The sequence below is a fragment of the Henckelia pumila genome, unplaced genomic scaffold (assembly GCF_033568475.1).
Source record: "Henckelia pumila isolate YLH828 unplaced genomic scaffold, ASM3356847v2 CTG_461:::fragment_3, whole genome shotgun sequence".
NCBI lineage: Eukaryota > Viridiplantae > Streptophyta > Magnoliopsida > Lamiales > Gesneriaceae > Henckelia > Henckelia pumila.
The window spans coordinates 8,508,948-8,525,067 of NW_027331831.1; the positions used below are offsets into that span (position 1 = coordinate 8,508,948).

Sequence of the window (16,120 nt, forward strand, 5' to 3'; positions counted from 1 at the left end):
TCAAAATGAACAAGAAGAATTAGATATGTAGACCAAAAAGAAAAAAAAAACATCTAAGGCGAAAAAAATCATCTAAGTTAATTAGATATTTAGTCTAAAAAAAAACACAAAAACTCTTGTAAGACGGTCTCACAGATAAATTTTGTGAGATAGATATCATAATTGAGTCACGCATGATAATGTATTTTTTTTAATATAAAAAATATAAGTGAGTTTGACCCGTCTCAATTCGTGAGATCATCTTACAAGAGACCAACTTGAAAAAACCACATAGACCCCATCTAAGGGACCATCTAAGCATTTAGAGGCTGTTGGTGACGTGACACCCATATACCGTTTCGTAGAACATTGATTATCATACTGTTTTATTAAAATAACACACATATTATGAGAAAACTGCAATTTTAGTCTTGTGAGTTGGTCCGATTTTTTGTTTTAGTCCTGTAATTTTTAAATTTTGATCTTATTCCAATGACTTGGATTTTTTTAGTTTAGATCATTTTTTTCATAGGAAGTTCTCCTGTAAAACTTGCGTGGTTAGAATACGCTTATATCACACATATTAAAATATACCTAATCGCAATAAAACAAAACGACAATTTTTTTCTCGATTTTTAAATATTGAGCGTCGTTTTTTTTTTCTTTTACTTTAGTGTAATGAATTTTAATTTATGTAACATATGATTAATTCTTATCAAATGAATATATAAAAGAATATTTATATTAAATAAATAATATTCGATTAATATAATAATTTTGACGCAAAAAAAAAAAAGACTAAAATCTAAAAAAATATGTAATTTACTGAGACCAAATTTTAAAAAATTATTGAAATGCAACTAAGATTGCCATTTTCCCAGCACACACGTATGTATAAGAGGTAAGAGCAAGTTCAGTTTTTGAATATATATCAATTGAGCTGAAACCCTTGTAAAGTGGAAGTGGATGTGGATGGAATCAAAGGCGCGTCTGCCGATTCTTCTGTTCGAAGAGAAAATCGTGGAGACAGTGGATAACAACCCTGTAGTCGTGATAATCGGGGAAACTGGTTCCGGCAAAAGCACTCAGCTTTCCCAAATTCTTCATGGGAAAGGGTATACTCGATCACGTTGCATCGCCGTCACTCAGCCTCGTCGAGTTGCTGCTGTTTCCGTGTCTCGGTAACTTATCGTTGGCTAATAAATGTGGTTTTCGCAGTTGATTTTAAGAATGAACTTCTGATTTTTTTGGCACAGGCGTGTTTCGCAAGAACTTGGCGTGACGCTTGGGAAAGAAGTAGGTTATGCCATACGTTTTGAAGATAGGACTTCCGATGAGACAGTTATCAAGTAATGTTGTTGTATCGAAGTGTTCAAAATTGAATCTTTTATATTTTGCTGTAAGTTAGTAACTTGAAAGTTGCTCGCAGATACCTTACAGACGGAGTTCTGCTTCGCGAAAGTCTCTCAGACCCAGAACTGAAGCCATATTCAGTCATCATATTAGATGAAGCTCATGAGAGGAGTTTGAACACGTACATATCTAAGCTATAGAGTTTTTATGTTGATTTTCCTTTTTTTGTGATTAATGTATTTTGGTCCTTTCTGTACCCTATGCATGGTACCTGTTTCTGGAAATTTATTCGAACATTTTTGCACCCTTTTTTTTTTGTCATGGTTCTGGTTTCGTCCTTATTTTTGTTTGGGGTTTATTCTGTTTTTGAGTAAGCATACTTTTCCATTTTAGTTCGTAAAGTGTGTATAGATGTTGATGAAATATCTCCTGCCAGGGATATCTTGCTTGGACTGATGAAAAGGTTGATTAAAATACGACCCTTTAATTTAAAGGTTTTGATCACTTCAGCTACTCTTGATGGTGAAAAAGTATCCAGATTCTTCTCTAATTGCCCAATTCTTAATGTCCCCGGGAAGTTATTCCCTGTGGAGATTGAACATAGCTCAAAGATGCCCAAGAGTTATATTGAAGATTCTTTAAGTACTGCAATCGGTATGAGTGAACTTTTGGGTCAACTGCAATCAAAATTTAAAACATATAATGCCCGGCTTCTTTGGCTTCACTCCTCACACTTTTCTAATTTTAATATTCAATAGGGCGGTTTCACTGGCTGCCATACATTTTTTTCATAATCTCTATCTTTATCATATGGGTCTTTCTTGTGTTCTTATTTCAGAGATACATGTTCGAGAACCTGCAGGCGATGTCCTAATTTTCATGACGGGACAGGATGATATAGAGAAGATGGTTGCAAAATTGGAGGAGAGAATCCAAACCCTGGAGGAAGGTTCTTGTATGGATGCTATGGTTCTTCCACTTCATGGATCTCTGCCTCCTGAATTGCAGGTCTGCCTTGCTTGTAACTTTGTTGCCATTTCCTTCACCATCATCCTTTACACATGCTCTTTTGTTCCAGGTTCGTGTTTTCACTCCTCCACCTCTCAACTGTCGTCGTTTTATCGTTGCTACAAACATTGCCGAGACTTCTTTAACTGTAGATGGTGTGGCGTAAGGCACTCTATGCTTTTTGATTTATTCTAGATGGAACTGTGCATAAGGTCATGCGTTATTTCTACCCAAAAAAGCTTCATGATGAGGAAATCTAAAGACACATCTTTTACCCCTTGCTATTCATGTGCTTCATTACTTGTCCAGTAACTGGGTGTTGATGCATTTTCAAGTGTTTTAAAACTTTTTGTGAATGTGAGATGTACCAAAATATCATTTCCTTACGACCTATTTTCTTTTCAGTGACGTACAATTGCATCCTAAGCAAGGGGATTTGTTTTAGGTTTTCAGTTATCTCGTTTAACAGAGTTACAACCACCACTGTGATCTGATTAAGCTTGTAACTTGTAAGCGTGTGAAAATGGTTTCATTCGTAACGTTCAGAAATCCATTTAGAGCATTTTACTGTCTTTGATTATGGAATATAGTATGGTGAGGTCAATGCATGGGCTTCTGTAGATCCAGTTTTGACAGCCCTAAAAACTGTTGCTATGTTTGTTATGCATCCTTGATACAACTCTTGTTCTTTAAATAGTTATCTAGTACCTCGTATTGTAGTATAACGAAGATGTTGTTGGCAACTTGGTGGCCATTGGTGAATTTAGTTGTATCTGAAGTGATGAAATGAGAGGACGAAAGAAGTTATAAAAATATTCAAAATGAAAATGCAAGTTTATTTCCTGCTCTCATATAAAGGAATTTGGCGTTTGATTAAAAAAAATGGAATGTGATTTACAGGTATGTAATTGATGCCGGTTTTGTGAAGCAGCGACAGTACAACCCATTGACTGGCATGTATTCACTTGATGTTGTCCAAATTAGCAAGTATGTTATTCTCCTTTTGTTTCTGAACCCAAAATTGATAGCTTTCCACACTTATATTAATTTTCTTATTCTTATATGCATGACACTTATAGGTCAATGTCTGAGATTTATGGATTGCAAATTTAAGATTATGTAGCACCACTATCATTTGTCTTTCGCTTTGTGAATTCTCGAAGTTATCACAAGTGGTCATTTTGTTTTATCGGCACTCCTGGGTTAAGTTTGCACCAAACTCTTTTTGGAAGTTGATGAGCTATGATATAATTTTTCTAAATATATCCATCTTTCTTTTCATTGGTGGTGAGGATTACCTTGGTTCTGAAGGAGTGGAAGAACATTTTAATGTCTTGAGTTCATGGAAAAGAATGTGTAGGCAGGCAAGAAGAAATGGTGTGTTCATCCTCCATGCCCCGTGTTTTTAGACAATTCCTTACTTTCAAAGGAATTTATTAGGTTTTCGATGTAACCTAACACTACAAAGAAAAAAAGAAAAACAAGCTGGTAAAATGGTTTAATTATCCCCTTGACATTTGATGAATTTTAAAGAATCTGTCATCTACTGTAGATTAATCATTAATCAGGACACTCCTATATTTAGGGTGGGTATTGTTGGTTGCTAGCTTCCTTCTTCCTCTTCTAAGTGTCAATTTTTAAATCTTCAAAGGCAGAATGCATAAAAGTTTGTGTTTCTTGTCTTACTATTCTATGCTCAAAAGATGTCTCAACTTTAGAGTGCAGGCTACTCAGCGTGCGGGAAGAGCTGGGAGAACACGTCCTGGAAAGTGCTATCGCTTATATACTTCTGCTGTTTACGATGAATTTTTGGATGTTACAATCCCCGAAATACAGAGATCTTCCCTTGCTGGAACTGTCCTCTATTTAAAATCATTGGACCTCCCTGACATTGATATACTCAAGTTTGATTTCCTTGACCCACCCTCTGGTAGGCAGATATCTTACTAATGTATATAAACGCATCATAAGATTTAATCTCTGTATTTGATCTGAATGTCAAAACCTTACATAGCTTTTTGCTGCAGCTGAGTCTTTAGAAGATGCCTTAAAGCAACTATATCTTATTGATGCCATTAATGAAGATGGGTCGATCACAAGTCTTGGACGGACCATGGCTGGTAATAGATTCCGTTTTCAGTTCTTCTTCTATCTTCGCTTTCAGTTTTATTTGCTTACATAACAGGCTCTAAACTTGAATAGAATAACAAAAATAGTGCAGTGAAGACTAGATAGCAATAATGCTTCCTACTGTTATCATACACTAGCAAAATCTCTGTGATGAGAATATACACATGACACAACTGCCTTTGAGAGAGCATACAAAATGGTCTCCCACTGAGGAAAGAGGCAGCAGAGCCGCCCTGACTGACAAGAACTCTTTATTGGTTAAAAAATATCTTTAGGCACAGTCCTTCTCTTGAAACACTGTAGAAATCTGTGATCAGAGCTTTTCAACAGGAAGATAATACCATGATTATAGCCTCTGCTATTTATTAATGATAAAGTAACACTAGAGATGAAACACTTCCTGAAAAGGCTACTCTATGAGGACTAAATGCATGCAATTCAGAGAACCAGTAACATTCATCCAAAAGAAACTGATGGCTGGTTTTTGTTCGGCATAATGAAAGTAGTCTCCATTTATGAATCTTGCTGGCCATGTGAACTCTTTGTGCCATACTTGGTACACATACAAGGGAAGGAAAGGCCACTACAAAAAAAGAGAAACATGACAACAAGCACACTACAAAATTAAACCTCATCTGAATTTGGTGGCAGAGCCCCCATGATCCTTAGAGATCCTCTAGTAATTCTCAGGATATCTTCTCACTGCTTTTCTGAATGAAGTCCCATAAATTGTCTAAAGATCCGCTCTTGCTAAGCTTCAGGGAGGCTCCAAAGCTTTCCAAGACTTCCGTATCCTCATCCAGTAATTCTAGGGAATGATAGAACGTTTGGTCAAAGTCAGTATGGAAAGAATCCTCCACTTCCAATTCTGCTGAAACTCTTTGATCTTGTCAAACCAGGATTTTTCCCCCTTTCTTGCTTAAAACTTTTTTGAGAACTATAGGTGGTATTTTTAGAAGAGTGACTGACTGAACTTGCTTGTTTGTGTGAGGATGCCACCAAGCTTGAGATGTATCATACTTTGTTCTTATGCGAGGTGCCTTTGTAAAAAGGAATAAGGCTGAAAATTTCCAGAATACCATCCAAGATCTAGTCATTTTCATTTAAATTCCAGCTCAGAATGTATCCACGTGGAACCTTTTTGTTGTTCTAAGGTTGATGTTTTATTTCACACCACAGTGTTGGCTACTTATGAGTTCAAAGCTTTTGTATTATCCAGAACTCCCATTGGAACCTTCACTTTCAAGAACCTTATTGGAGGCAAATGAATACGGCTGTCTAGCTCAGGCTTTGACTGTTGCTGCTATGCTATCTGCAGAAACTTTGTTGTTTTTGGGTCAGAGGTAGAATTATTATTTTTATTTTCTCTATGCATGTTTTTGTGTGGTCATGTATATTTAGATACTTATGAGTTCTGAGTCTTGCCAAAATAGTCTCATGCGAGCAAATTACTTGGCATTGGTAACAAACAAATGGAACAGGGGTGTGATTTGCAGGATGTCATGTTGTTTGGTCTCCAAAAGAAATGTGGTGTAAAATATTTAGCTTGAAATTTGTAATTATTATGACAATTCAGATCTAAAATGTTTGGAAGAGTTGTGTGTTTGAATTACAATACCCGCCTATGTATTCGGTAATTCGAACTTGTTTTGAACTTAATTATTGGTTCCAAGAACAGTGTTATTTATGAGTTGTCCAATGTACCCGGGAAAAAAAAGGACTTCATGTCATTGGCTTGGTGCTTGTAGCAATGTTGCTAAGCGTTAAAACCGCAAAAGCGAAATTTCTTCATTATCTTGGTCGATCTAACAGAAAATGCTTAATCTTTTTAGCAAGGTTCCCTTAGTTTTATGTCCAGTCAAATTCTTCTCCTAGATATTGAGTTTTTTTTTCTTTGGCAGTAAGGGTGTTGGAAAGAAGAGAAAGCAAACTCTTTCTCACCTTCCTGATGGTTCTGGTTGGGGCGACCACATCCAACTGCTTCAAATTTATGAGCTCTGGGATCAAGCTGACTATGACATAAATTGGTGTAAAGACAACAACTTGCAGGTATTTTCTGTTCCGTCTCAAATCACATTTGGAATGCTTGCGTGTAAGATGGAGAATTAGTTGTTACAAGGATTGAATGCTTAAGATATTTACAAAAATATAAGAGAGAGGAGGAGATTACCTACTCCCTTTTGAAGTGTTCGTTGTATTTGTAAAGATATCTTTCATTATTGAACTTGCCGATTCTAGGTGCGGGGAATGATGTTCGTCAAGGATGTGAGGGTACAATTATCTGACATAATGCATAAGATAGCTAAAGGTAAGGAGAAATGGCCTTCAATATACTTTGCTTCGTTTTTCGTATGCAGTCCTCATAGAAAGATAACTTTCAGTTCACTGAAATAGTTTTTTTTCCTCGTAACAGGAAACCTCGATGTCAGATCGAGTAATAGAAGGAAAGAGGGCCAAGATTACCGAGCTTTAAGAAAAGCTCTATGTTCGGGATATGCAAATCAGCTGGCAGAGCGCATGATGCGACATAACGGCTATCGGACACTCGGTTATAAGTCACAATTAGCTCAGGTAGATGACTCAGTGATCCAAGAATTATATTTTTTTCTTGGTTTTGGGAATTTAAAGGCGAAACTTGTGCCTCTATTGTGAATGACCTTGGAAATTTAAAATGATTGGTATGACAATAATTCTTCTTGGACCCCACTCATATGACGCATGTTCATGTAGGTGCATCCAGCATCAGTACTGAAACTAGATGATGATGGAAAGCTCCCGAATTATGTTGTGTATCATGAGCTCATCGCCACGACAAGACCATTTATGCGGAATGTTTGTGCAGTTGAGAGTCATTGGGTCGGGCCAATCTTGGCGAAACTTGATAAATTAGATATCGTCAAGCTGAGGTACAATCTTATCATTTTCACAAGTATGTTAAACTTCTCAGGACCTCGAGGCATATTCTATGAAGCCTGCTTGAGTGTTGATTGATCTTTGCAGTGGTGGAATTAAAAAAGTGTCTGATGAAAAACCTCTTGTGGAGAATTCAAACCAACCCGAAGACGCTGTTGATATCGCTCTACTTTCTGATGACCGCAATGCTAAAATAGCAGCAGCTCGTGAACGGTTTCTCGCTCGACAAGCCCATCGATAACAGTGACAAAATCAAGGTAGTGTTTGGGGTTGTTTCTAGGAAATACTTTTGATCTTTTCTTTCACAAAATTCCTACACACTACCTAAGTCATGGACTTTTAGCAAACCTGTTGTGCTGCCAATTTTGGAGCTCAATAGAGGTGGAATTTATGTACATTGTACACTTGGCATTGCAGTTTCTAACAGCACCTGCGGATAAATGTACTAGTGGGATCGGATACATATGTTAGTGTTGTCACATCAAGATTATTTTGCTATCTGTGTTACCAGTTATAAATTAACACAGATTTTTAATCTGACATGTCAAAACTTGAATTGTATCATGATAATTTTTTAAATGTCTATTTAGGATTACTTTTTAGTCCAGTATTTGATTGTTTTTTAATGATTGGCTGGAAACATTTGGCCCGTGAAAATTTTCACGACACCGCTTTCTCAGCACTGTTGAAGGCTGAAAACGTTCTATAATTATCCCAACTGAGCCAAGATATTACGAATCAGTTAACAAGATTACGACAGATTGGAGTTATTTATGACCAAATTACCCTTTACAAAAGCAGTAGTGAATAGGGGGTGAGGTTAATCGAATCAAATTTATGCTCAAATCAATTTTAATCATAATAAGATAATATAAAATTTTATAAGATTAATGATTCAAATATGAGATTTTTATCATAATAAACAAATTAAGCTTAAAATATTAAAAATAAAAAATAAGCATAATATTAAATATGAACAAATTAAACAAAATATTATAAATTATATGTAGAACTTGATAAAAAAAAATTCGAAATTCAGTTATTTATATTTCAATTACTAAAGCCGAAAACCGAATTAACTAAAATTTTCAATTCCAAATTAACCGAATTTCCTAATTCATTCGGTTTGGTTGGTTTCACCACAAATAGTGGAGGATGACTCATTTGGGTTGTCCATTGTTTCATGAAATTCGATAAGTCAAACAGGGTAATGTTGGTCATTCAAAAAATTGTTAAACATTTGTATCTATCAACACTACCAAACAACATACCATTGTGTCTCAAAGACTCAAACTACTACATATCCTTCACTATCAATCAAAGTTGAAATGCACTAATAATCTCATCCCAACTGGAGACGGACTCTTTAAGGTTAGTGACCTGATTAGTTTAGATATCATTAAAAAATCTCATGGATAATTTCTCCTTTTTCCAAACATTATAGAGAGAATCTAAAGGAAGAAGGTGATTTACTTATCGGAAGTGAGAGTTTAGAAAATTTTCACAAGTTACAATGTATGTTCGTTGAAGAAAGACTGCATTCAAAGTTGAAAACATACAATATAAACTGGAAATGTCCAGAGCCTGCCAACCATCACGACCTGAAAATTATACATTTTGACAGGTCATCCTTCTCACTCCTCACCAATAAACCTGGAACGAAAACCTCATTTGATTTTTCCCGTGTTATTATCATAAGATCGTATATTGAATTCATGCTTATATTTGTTGGCAATTTCGCATTTGTTACGTAACATATGAAATTCGAACACAACCTCAGGTGCACCATGAACACGACACGAGACCTCATTTCTCACTGTATTTAAAGTCATCAAGTCCTAAATTCCCTTCACAGACCAGGATACGAAGTTAAAACATACCCCACATCGCAGAGTCTTGAATTTTCAACTTATCTGATAAAAGGAAAACGGTAAAATCACCCCATAGCAGCGTGACAACCCTATATTGCACTAAAGAGTTCTAAGATTTTACGACAAAGAAGACACGCTCGACCACTCATTTGCAGCGAAAATGGGCTTATGGATTAGATGTATAATGGATTCGTGGACTTGGGTAGTTAGTGAGGGTGAAGATGGGAAAATGAAGATTTGAAAGGTGGATTCGTGGACTTGGGTAGTTAGTGAGGGTGAAGATGGGAAAATGAAGATTTGAAAAGGGCTTCTGAGATGAACAAATTGGAATGGAATGACCGCAACACTCCATGAACCTTTAAAATAATGTACAATAGATTGGGAGAATGGAGCTTGGATCATGTTGGGATTATCAATAGGTATGATCTTCATGGAGATGGGGCCTTGGCTTGTAAGAATTTCATGTAAAAACCAAATGTCTATCATCTCCCATATCCGAACATGAGTACCTTGTATCTTCGGAACGCTTTCTGAACCTTTGATGCACAACCTTCTTATATACAAATACATAAGATGTATATATATATATATTTATTTATTTATTTATATTACACGGGGCTGGTGGCTACTGTTACATGTATTAAACAAAATGTCAAACACGAATAAAGCATCGAATCTGAAATAGTCAACCTCCTTTGACATAGGCACAGAAAAATAGTCATTCTTCAATCGAGAAGGAATTGGTACGGTCCATTTGATCCTACGATTTTTGGTCTTTCAAATTGTACTACATATCATGGGTTGACGAGGAAATTTTGGAGTTTGCGATAAATTTCAAGTTTTCCCTGCATTCTCCAAACCGACTCATAGAACAAGGATCAGAAGTGCTGATCGCTAAGAAATCCACATGCAAAAGAAATACCTGCTTGATGTAATAAAACTTTGCCTGCCAGTGCCAATCTCCGAGATACAGTACCTGTGTATCACTTGGGGCAGCAAAGTGTATTGGTAAGGTAAAAGAGTTCTATCCGGTCTCTTTCTAGAGCGCTCAAATTCGGGTAAAGAATTTTGATGGCTGCAAAATAGTTCAAAGTAGATGCTAATCCACAGAGTAATATGATCATGATTCAAAAACTAAATGGGAAGCAATGGAGGTATGCTCGAGTCGATCCAGAATGAATCTTGTCAAACAAACCATTTGCGATTCAGAAACTAAAAATATAAAGACCTTGGCATTCATATAATGTGAATTATCAAGACCACGAGTAAAACACCAAATATGGCACATAGCTAATTGTTTAGATGCTTCAACAAAATGCAACAAAATCCAAGGGCATATCAAAGTTAAAAAAGCATAACAAGAAAAACCTTAGCAAATACAACCAAAATTGTTTGGGTAACTTCATAAAGTAATTCCTAATAAAATGAAGGACATGCAGTAAAGCCAAATTTTCAAAACCACTGAGGAATAAGAATCACAAAACTCTCTTAAAAAGCTTTAGCCTCACAGTGAGATCAGGCTTCAGAGAAAAAGACAGATAGAGGGGAACTAAAAACGATAACATAGAAAACATGATCGGCACTTTCCAACAAAAATTCAACTGTGATCAGGATTGAATATAACAAAACGTAACTAAAATGTTGCACTGTACCTCTTTTAATCTGCAGTATACATAAAAGGGTATTTGTATAAATGGAACAGTGATTTGAATTTCTATAAATGTACTTCGAGCTCGTGAATTCCCCAACGTGCTAGCTTGGATACTGCAATAACATTTCAGATTGATGTCACAGAAATTCAAATCCATTGTCAAAAATCACCATTTCGCCATTAAAGATAGGGAGATACAAGATTGTAATTTCTTAGCAGGATGTACAAGCTGGTAAAGCGCCATCTCCAGTCATTTTTAGAGAAACAGACAGTTGCTGCAACTGGCATGCATTTTCGACTTCTAATAGTACTTTAAAATAGAAGATGCAGCACAGACGGTTCAATCCAATGATTGAAGTTCCACGTGAGTCAATTCATTGTTTGATAGATTTTCTATTAAAAATGAAAAAGGTAAATTGAGATTACAACAAATTGAAAGTCCAACCTAAAAAATAAAAAGGAAAATGTAGAAGTCTAAAGCCTATAACATAGGCAATGATAGCACCTTAATAGGGATACACTGTTGCTTGGAGGAAAACAATAAAAAGAACCGCACGAAAGCAAAAGGACACATCATGACATATGACTCAACGACCAAGTCATGATGCAATAGGCAAATTCCACATGGGCAGAAAACTTTTCCCCAGTTTCCTCCAAGTAATCAGAATTAATACTTTTCCCCAGTTTCCTCCAAGTAATCGGAATTAATACTTACTTTTAGGAAATGCAATGCTACCCGTCAAATTCTTCGCGCTGAAAGCCTAAGAATGTCCCCTCCACCAAACTCCCCACCTCTTCCAAACATAATATAAGAATTAAATAATGACAACATAAAATAAGTAAAACATAACCACAATTAATTTAGCATTCAAACTCAATTTCAAGAAAATGTCTGCAGTGACAATTATAAAATATGTTACATGCACTAGAATAACCAGAAACAGTTTCGTAACAGGAAGTTCCCTGTGGCATTCTTGGGGAAGACAAATTAAAAAACCATTCCTGGGAGCAACAGATCGAAGAATACAACTGCACTAATTTTGATTCCGAGCAGAGGCCATAGAAATGCTTATCCACCTAAATCATTTAAGTACCTGCTAAAATACAGTGAAATATTCATCATATAGACAATGCAGCAGCACCATCAATCCCACCCACAGCTCTCTTAATCATCTCCCACAAACCTCAAACAGGGGAAAGAAGATTTTGGAACCTATTGACCAAATAAACCACCAGTGCCAAGTTCTCCTTGTTGCAACTCCTTCCTCCTTTGCTCTTCTAATGGATCAGGACTCTTCATTACTCTTCGCATTCGCCTGAAAATCAAATTAATTACAATGTATTATTAATTGAAAATTCTAAAAATTTGCGGCAATTGTAACTAATTTTGATGTGAAAAAAAACCTGTCTTGTGCATGCTGAGCAGGAAAAGTAGGCATAAATTCCTTAGATTTGGGAAGTGGAACCTCACGAAACCACGGATGATTGAGGGCCTCTTCAGCAGTAATTCGCTGACAGTTTACACAAGTGAAATTACTCACTCAAAGTTAGGAAATGTTTCATCTAAAAATCTGAAAGCATAGGCAGATAATGGAATACCTTGTCAGGATCATAAGTTAACAGCTTGTTCAACAGGTCAAATCCAGCATCGGAAAGTACAGGTGACCCAGTGAAAGATGTTGCTGGAAATTTTCTACGTAAGAGATTGTACCTGAAACAAATATGTCACTGGTTAGAAGCAAAAGATTTCTAAACCGAGTATCTGACACTGTCACCAATGGAGGCCAGAAAACCAGACCAGAATCACCCAAAGCTGGAAGCCTGGGAAAACAGTGGCAAAAAGAAGAGAAACATAAATTTTGAGACCAAACTTGAAATAAATTAAAAATATATGAATCTGACACTTACTTATGCTTCACAAAGTTCACCTTGACTCCAGGAAGTTTAGAATACCCAGGCCAGATTGTCTCATTCGGGGTGCCAAGGATTTTGAATATCTGCCCCATTACCCCAACTTTATCAGACAAGATAAATATATATATTGGCCAAAAAAGGGCTCAACGAAGATTACCTTATCAAGTTGCTCAACTTCTGTCTTACCATTGAACAATGGTTCTTTTGATAATAACTCGGCCATAATACACCCAAGAGACCACATATCAATTGCGGTAGAATACTGTTTGGCCCCCAAAAGAAGTTCCGGTGCCCTGAAAATAAATCAATTGTTCAGATTTCCTTGAAAGAAGGAACCAATAGAAAGTGGGAATGCAAAATGTCATTTAGAGCCGGACAGAATATTAACACAATAAACTTCATGTCAGGACCACAAAGAAAATGATAGGTTCATGGTCATTATTATGCCAACCTTAATTTCAAAGTACAAGTTCCATGAAAAATTGAAAATAATAGGTTCGTGGTCATTATTATGCCAACATTAACTTCGCTAAAGCACAAGTTCCTTTCTTATGCACTGGTACAAATACAATGACTAAAGGATATTGAAAATGGGGTAAAATAAAAGATCAGATGTTGATGGGATCTAAAGACAATCAATGAGCAACTAGATATATGCCTAGCTGACAAAAGCACCCTGAGCACACTGAACAACAGAAACCCTGCATTGAGCAAAGTAGTCAAATGATGAAGCAAAAGATTTTTACGTGCATAAGTTGAAGCTTACCTGTACCATAAAGTAACCACCAAACTTGTATATGGTTTCAGAGGACTCCCATATTGACGGGCCAGGCCGAAGTCACATATCTTCAACTCACCGCGATTATTTAATAGTAAATTTGATGTTTTCAAATCCCTGTGAAGCACCCAGTTATCATGAAGATACTTGACTCCACCTAAAAGCTGAAGCATGAGACATTTAACTTCACTTTGACTAAAAGGCTGTTTGATGGTCTCCATCAAACCCTTGAGATCATGTTCCATGTATTCCATGACCATAAATATGCTATCAAGATTGCTACCTACAACGACTTCTTTTACATCGACAATGAAGGGGTGATGAAAAGACAGAAGAATGTTTATTTCTCGAAGAGAGGTCAAGGGAAAGCCTTCTCTCTCTTTCTCCATCTTGACCTTCTTCAAAGCAACAACTTCTCCTGTCTTCTTATCTCTGGCTCTAAAAACAACCCCATAAGTTCCTTCATCTATCTTGTTCAGTCTCTCAAACTCATCAACATTTCTGCATCCCTGAAGCATATTAAAACTCCTCTGAGGGGGGTGTGCTGTCTCTGGCATACCACGAGAATCATGATCATCCTCGGATTCCATGTCAGAATGGCTAACACTGGTAGCATCATAATCGCGACCATCATCTATCTCCATAGAGTCATTTTTCTCATCATTGTCGTGGGTACTATCTCTACTGGAAGACCTAACCCGTTCCTCAGACCCAAAGGACCTCCTCCTAGTTCCTTCAGAACCTTCTCTTTTCACCTCTCCAAGCTCTGGACTTGCTGATTTTCGAATTCTCCTCTCAGTTGACTCAGAAAGAGAATTCCTGTTCCATTGCCGAACATCCTCATGATCAGAAATCTCACCTTCGTCAACCAGTGAATGAATATCATTTGCCCAACGAGAGGACTTTATAGTTCGTGTAGTAGGCACGTCGTCATCGCCATCTACTGCATCAATTCTCTGGTTATTGACCAAGAATTCTTCAGCTCGTTGATGGGATGTTTCAGCAGAGAAATCTGACAAATCAGGTAGTACTTCCATTGGGGATGCTTCGGGCACATCACTCTCCTTCTCATCTTCAGTTTCAGTCTGTAACTTCACATCAAGCATATGGTCAATAGCTGGTGATTGATGCTCAGGTTTTGACAAAGGAGGTGGTGGTGGTAAGTTAGTTGTCTCTGAAATATTCCTAGTCTTGAATGTTGTATCATCTCTGTCCCAAACAATTGGCGAAAACTTCCTCTTCTTAGTCTGCAAAGGAGACAACTGATTCCCATTTACCAACTTCTTGATTTTTCTCTCTTTATTAGCTTGAATTTCCGAATCGATGGCCTCATCAGACCCATCACTTGATAGCTCCCCAGGTTCCCGATCCATAGTGTGAACCGCATATCCACATCTCCTAGGACCACCACTACCACTTCCTGAATCGCTCCTGCTGGAAGTAGAGTGATATTCACCATTCATCGACTCCCTTTCTCTAATGTCCTTCTGCCTGATCCTGCCCCTGCTTTCAAGAATATCTCGACTCCTGACCTTACCCTTCTCATACTCTCGACCCCCATTACCCTCATAGCTACCTTCTGAATATCCAATCTCTTTCCTTGATAACCCAAAATCACCCTCGCGGTTTCTGAATTCATTGTCTCTGTAACCCCCATGTCTTCCAGCAGCCATAAATCTACAGGTGAGTGTCTGTCTATATAAAGCAAATGAAACCCTAACTCCCGTACCCCCTACTCACCTAAATTGATTGTTCAGGTAAAAACCCAAGCTTCAACCCTACGCACTCCGACTCAAGCAATTCCCAGGCAGAAACCCTACACTTTTTAGATAAACACTATTCTCGCGAAAAAGCCTTTCAAATACTTTCTTTTTTGTATTGTAAATTCAAACACAGATCTAATAAAGCACCGTATCCAAAAACACAACAAACGACGTGTAGGAGCTGTATACCCACTCTATTTTTTTCAAATTTCCAACAAATAATTCAGAAAACCAAACAAAAATCAGGTGAACGAGATTTAAAAAAAAACCCTAGAAAATACGCAAGAGTATTAACCACTTCACTTCCGCCCGCTTCCGTTAATGAGAATACCGGAGTCGAAGCGCTTACCAATTTGGCTAATCGCGATTACAGCGCAGGCGAGCGCTGGGGAGAAATAGCGAGGCGGCGGCAGGCGCTTGCAGAGAGAGAGAATAATAGCGACGACAGAGAAGCCAAGTTGAGGCCGCGTGAAAAGGGATCCTTCTATGGGTTGGTCGAGTATCTTTTAAATTGTTTAAAATCTGCTTCTATTTATTTTTTATGTAATTTAATTAATTAATTGAATCTAAATATATATATATATATATATATATATATATATATATATATATGCTGGACGATTATGATAATTAATTGAGGGTGAATTGTAAATAAATCCTTAAATTCAAACCTAACTTTTTTATAAATTCCTATAATAAAAATTCTTTCTTAAAACTGCCTAGGACCATCAAACTTGGTCAAATCCAATGTTTAATTCCT

General features: G+C 36.9%; 2 protein-coding genes across 8 annotated transcripts; one reads left to right on the forward strand and one right to left on the reverse strand.

The window, feature by feature from the left end:
• Window positions 1–901: 901 nt before the first annotated feature.
• LOC140871379 (probable pre-mRNA-splicing factor ATP-dependent RNA helicase DEAH4) lies at window positions 902–7,956 on the forward strand. 2 transcript variants are annotated; one of them, XM_073273866.1, is made up of 15 exons: window positions 902–1,160; window positions 1,236–1,328; window positions 1,409–1,513; window positions 1,769–1,986; window positions 2,171–2,340; window positions 2,411–2,502; window positions 3,241–3,327; window positions 4,059–4,270; window positions 4,368–4,460; window positions 5,690–5,813; window positions 6,372–6,519; window positions 6,709–6,778; window positions 6,884–7,041; window positions 7,201–7,376; window positions 7,471–7,956. In XM_073273866.1, the coding sequence occupies exons 1-15, from the start codon at window positions 946–948 to the stop codon at window positions 7,622–7,624; spliced, it is 2,115 nt and encodes a 704-aa protein (XP_073129967.1). In that variant the 5' UTR covers window positions 902–945; the 3' UTR covers window positions 7,625–7,956. The 2 variants fall into 2 exon arrangements, with proteins under 2 accessions (XP_073129967.1, XP_073129968.1); XM_073273867.1 differs by having other exon boundaries at window positions 1,021–1,160; window positions 1,420–1,513.
• A 1,866-nt stretch (window positions 7,957–9,822) lies between these two features.
• Window positions 9,823–15,841, reverse strand: LOC140871241 (cyclin-dependent kinase G-2-like). 6 transcript variants are annotated; one of them, XR_012147659.1, is made up of 8 exons: window positions 13,586–15,841; window positions 12,977–13,112; window positions 12,814–12,902; window positions 12,505–12,616; window positions 12,310–12,416; window positions 12,000–12,221; window positions 10,907–11,018; window positions 9,823–10,329 (listed from the first exon to the last, which is right to left on the reverse strand). XR_012147659.1 is itself a non-coding variant. In XM_073273655.1 (7 exons), exons 1-6 carry the CDS (start codon window positions 15,268–15,270, stop codon window positions 12,119–12,121), a joined length of 2,232 nt encoding a protein of 743 aa, XP_073129756.1. In that variant the 5' UTR covers window positions 15,271–15,841; the 3' UTR covers window positions 11,746–11,999. The 6 variants fall into 6 exon arrangements, 5 of the variants coding, with proteins under 5 accessions (XP_073129756.1, XP_073129755.1, XP_073129757.1 ...); XM_073273655.1 differs by lacking the exons at window positions 9,823–10,329; window positions 10,907–11,018 and adding an exon at window positions 11,746–11,999 and having other exon boundaries at window positions 12,119–12,221; XM_073273654.1 differs by lacking the exons at window positions 9,823–10,329; window positions 10,907–11,018 and adding an exon at window positions 11,746–11,999 and having other exon boundaries at window positions 12,090–12,221.
• Between the last annotated feature and the right edge of the window lie 279 nt (window positions 15,842–16,120).

Coding starts and splice junctions, on each gene's coding strand:
- LOC140871379 (XM_073273866.1), top strand. CDS start 946: ATGTGGATGGAATCAAAGGCGCGTCTGCCGATTCTTCTGTTCGAAGAG. Junction 3,328..4,058: donor GATGTTGTCCAAATTAGCAA/GTATGTTATTCT, acceptor TCTCAACTTTAG/AGTGCAGGCTACTCAGCGTG. Junction 6,520..6,708: donor GTAAAGACAACAACTTGCAG/GTATTTTCTGTT, acceptor TGCCGATTCTAG/GTGCGGGGAATGATGTTCGT.
- LOC140871241 (XM_073273655.1), bottom strand. CDS start 15,270: ATGGCTGCTGGAAGACATGGGGGTTACAGAGACAATGAATTCAGAAAC. Junction 12,903..12,976: donor AAGTTGAGCAACTTGATAAG/GTAATCTTCGTT, acceptor GTAATGGGGCAG/ATATTCAAAATCCTTGGCAC. Junction 12,417..12,504: donor TAACTTATGATCCTGACAAG/GTATTCCATTAT, acceptor GTAAACTGTCAG/CGAATTACTGCTGAAGAGGC.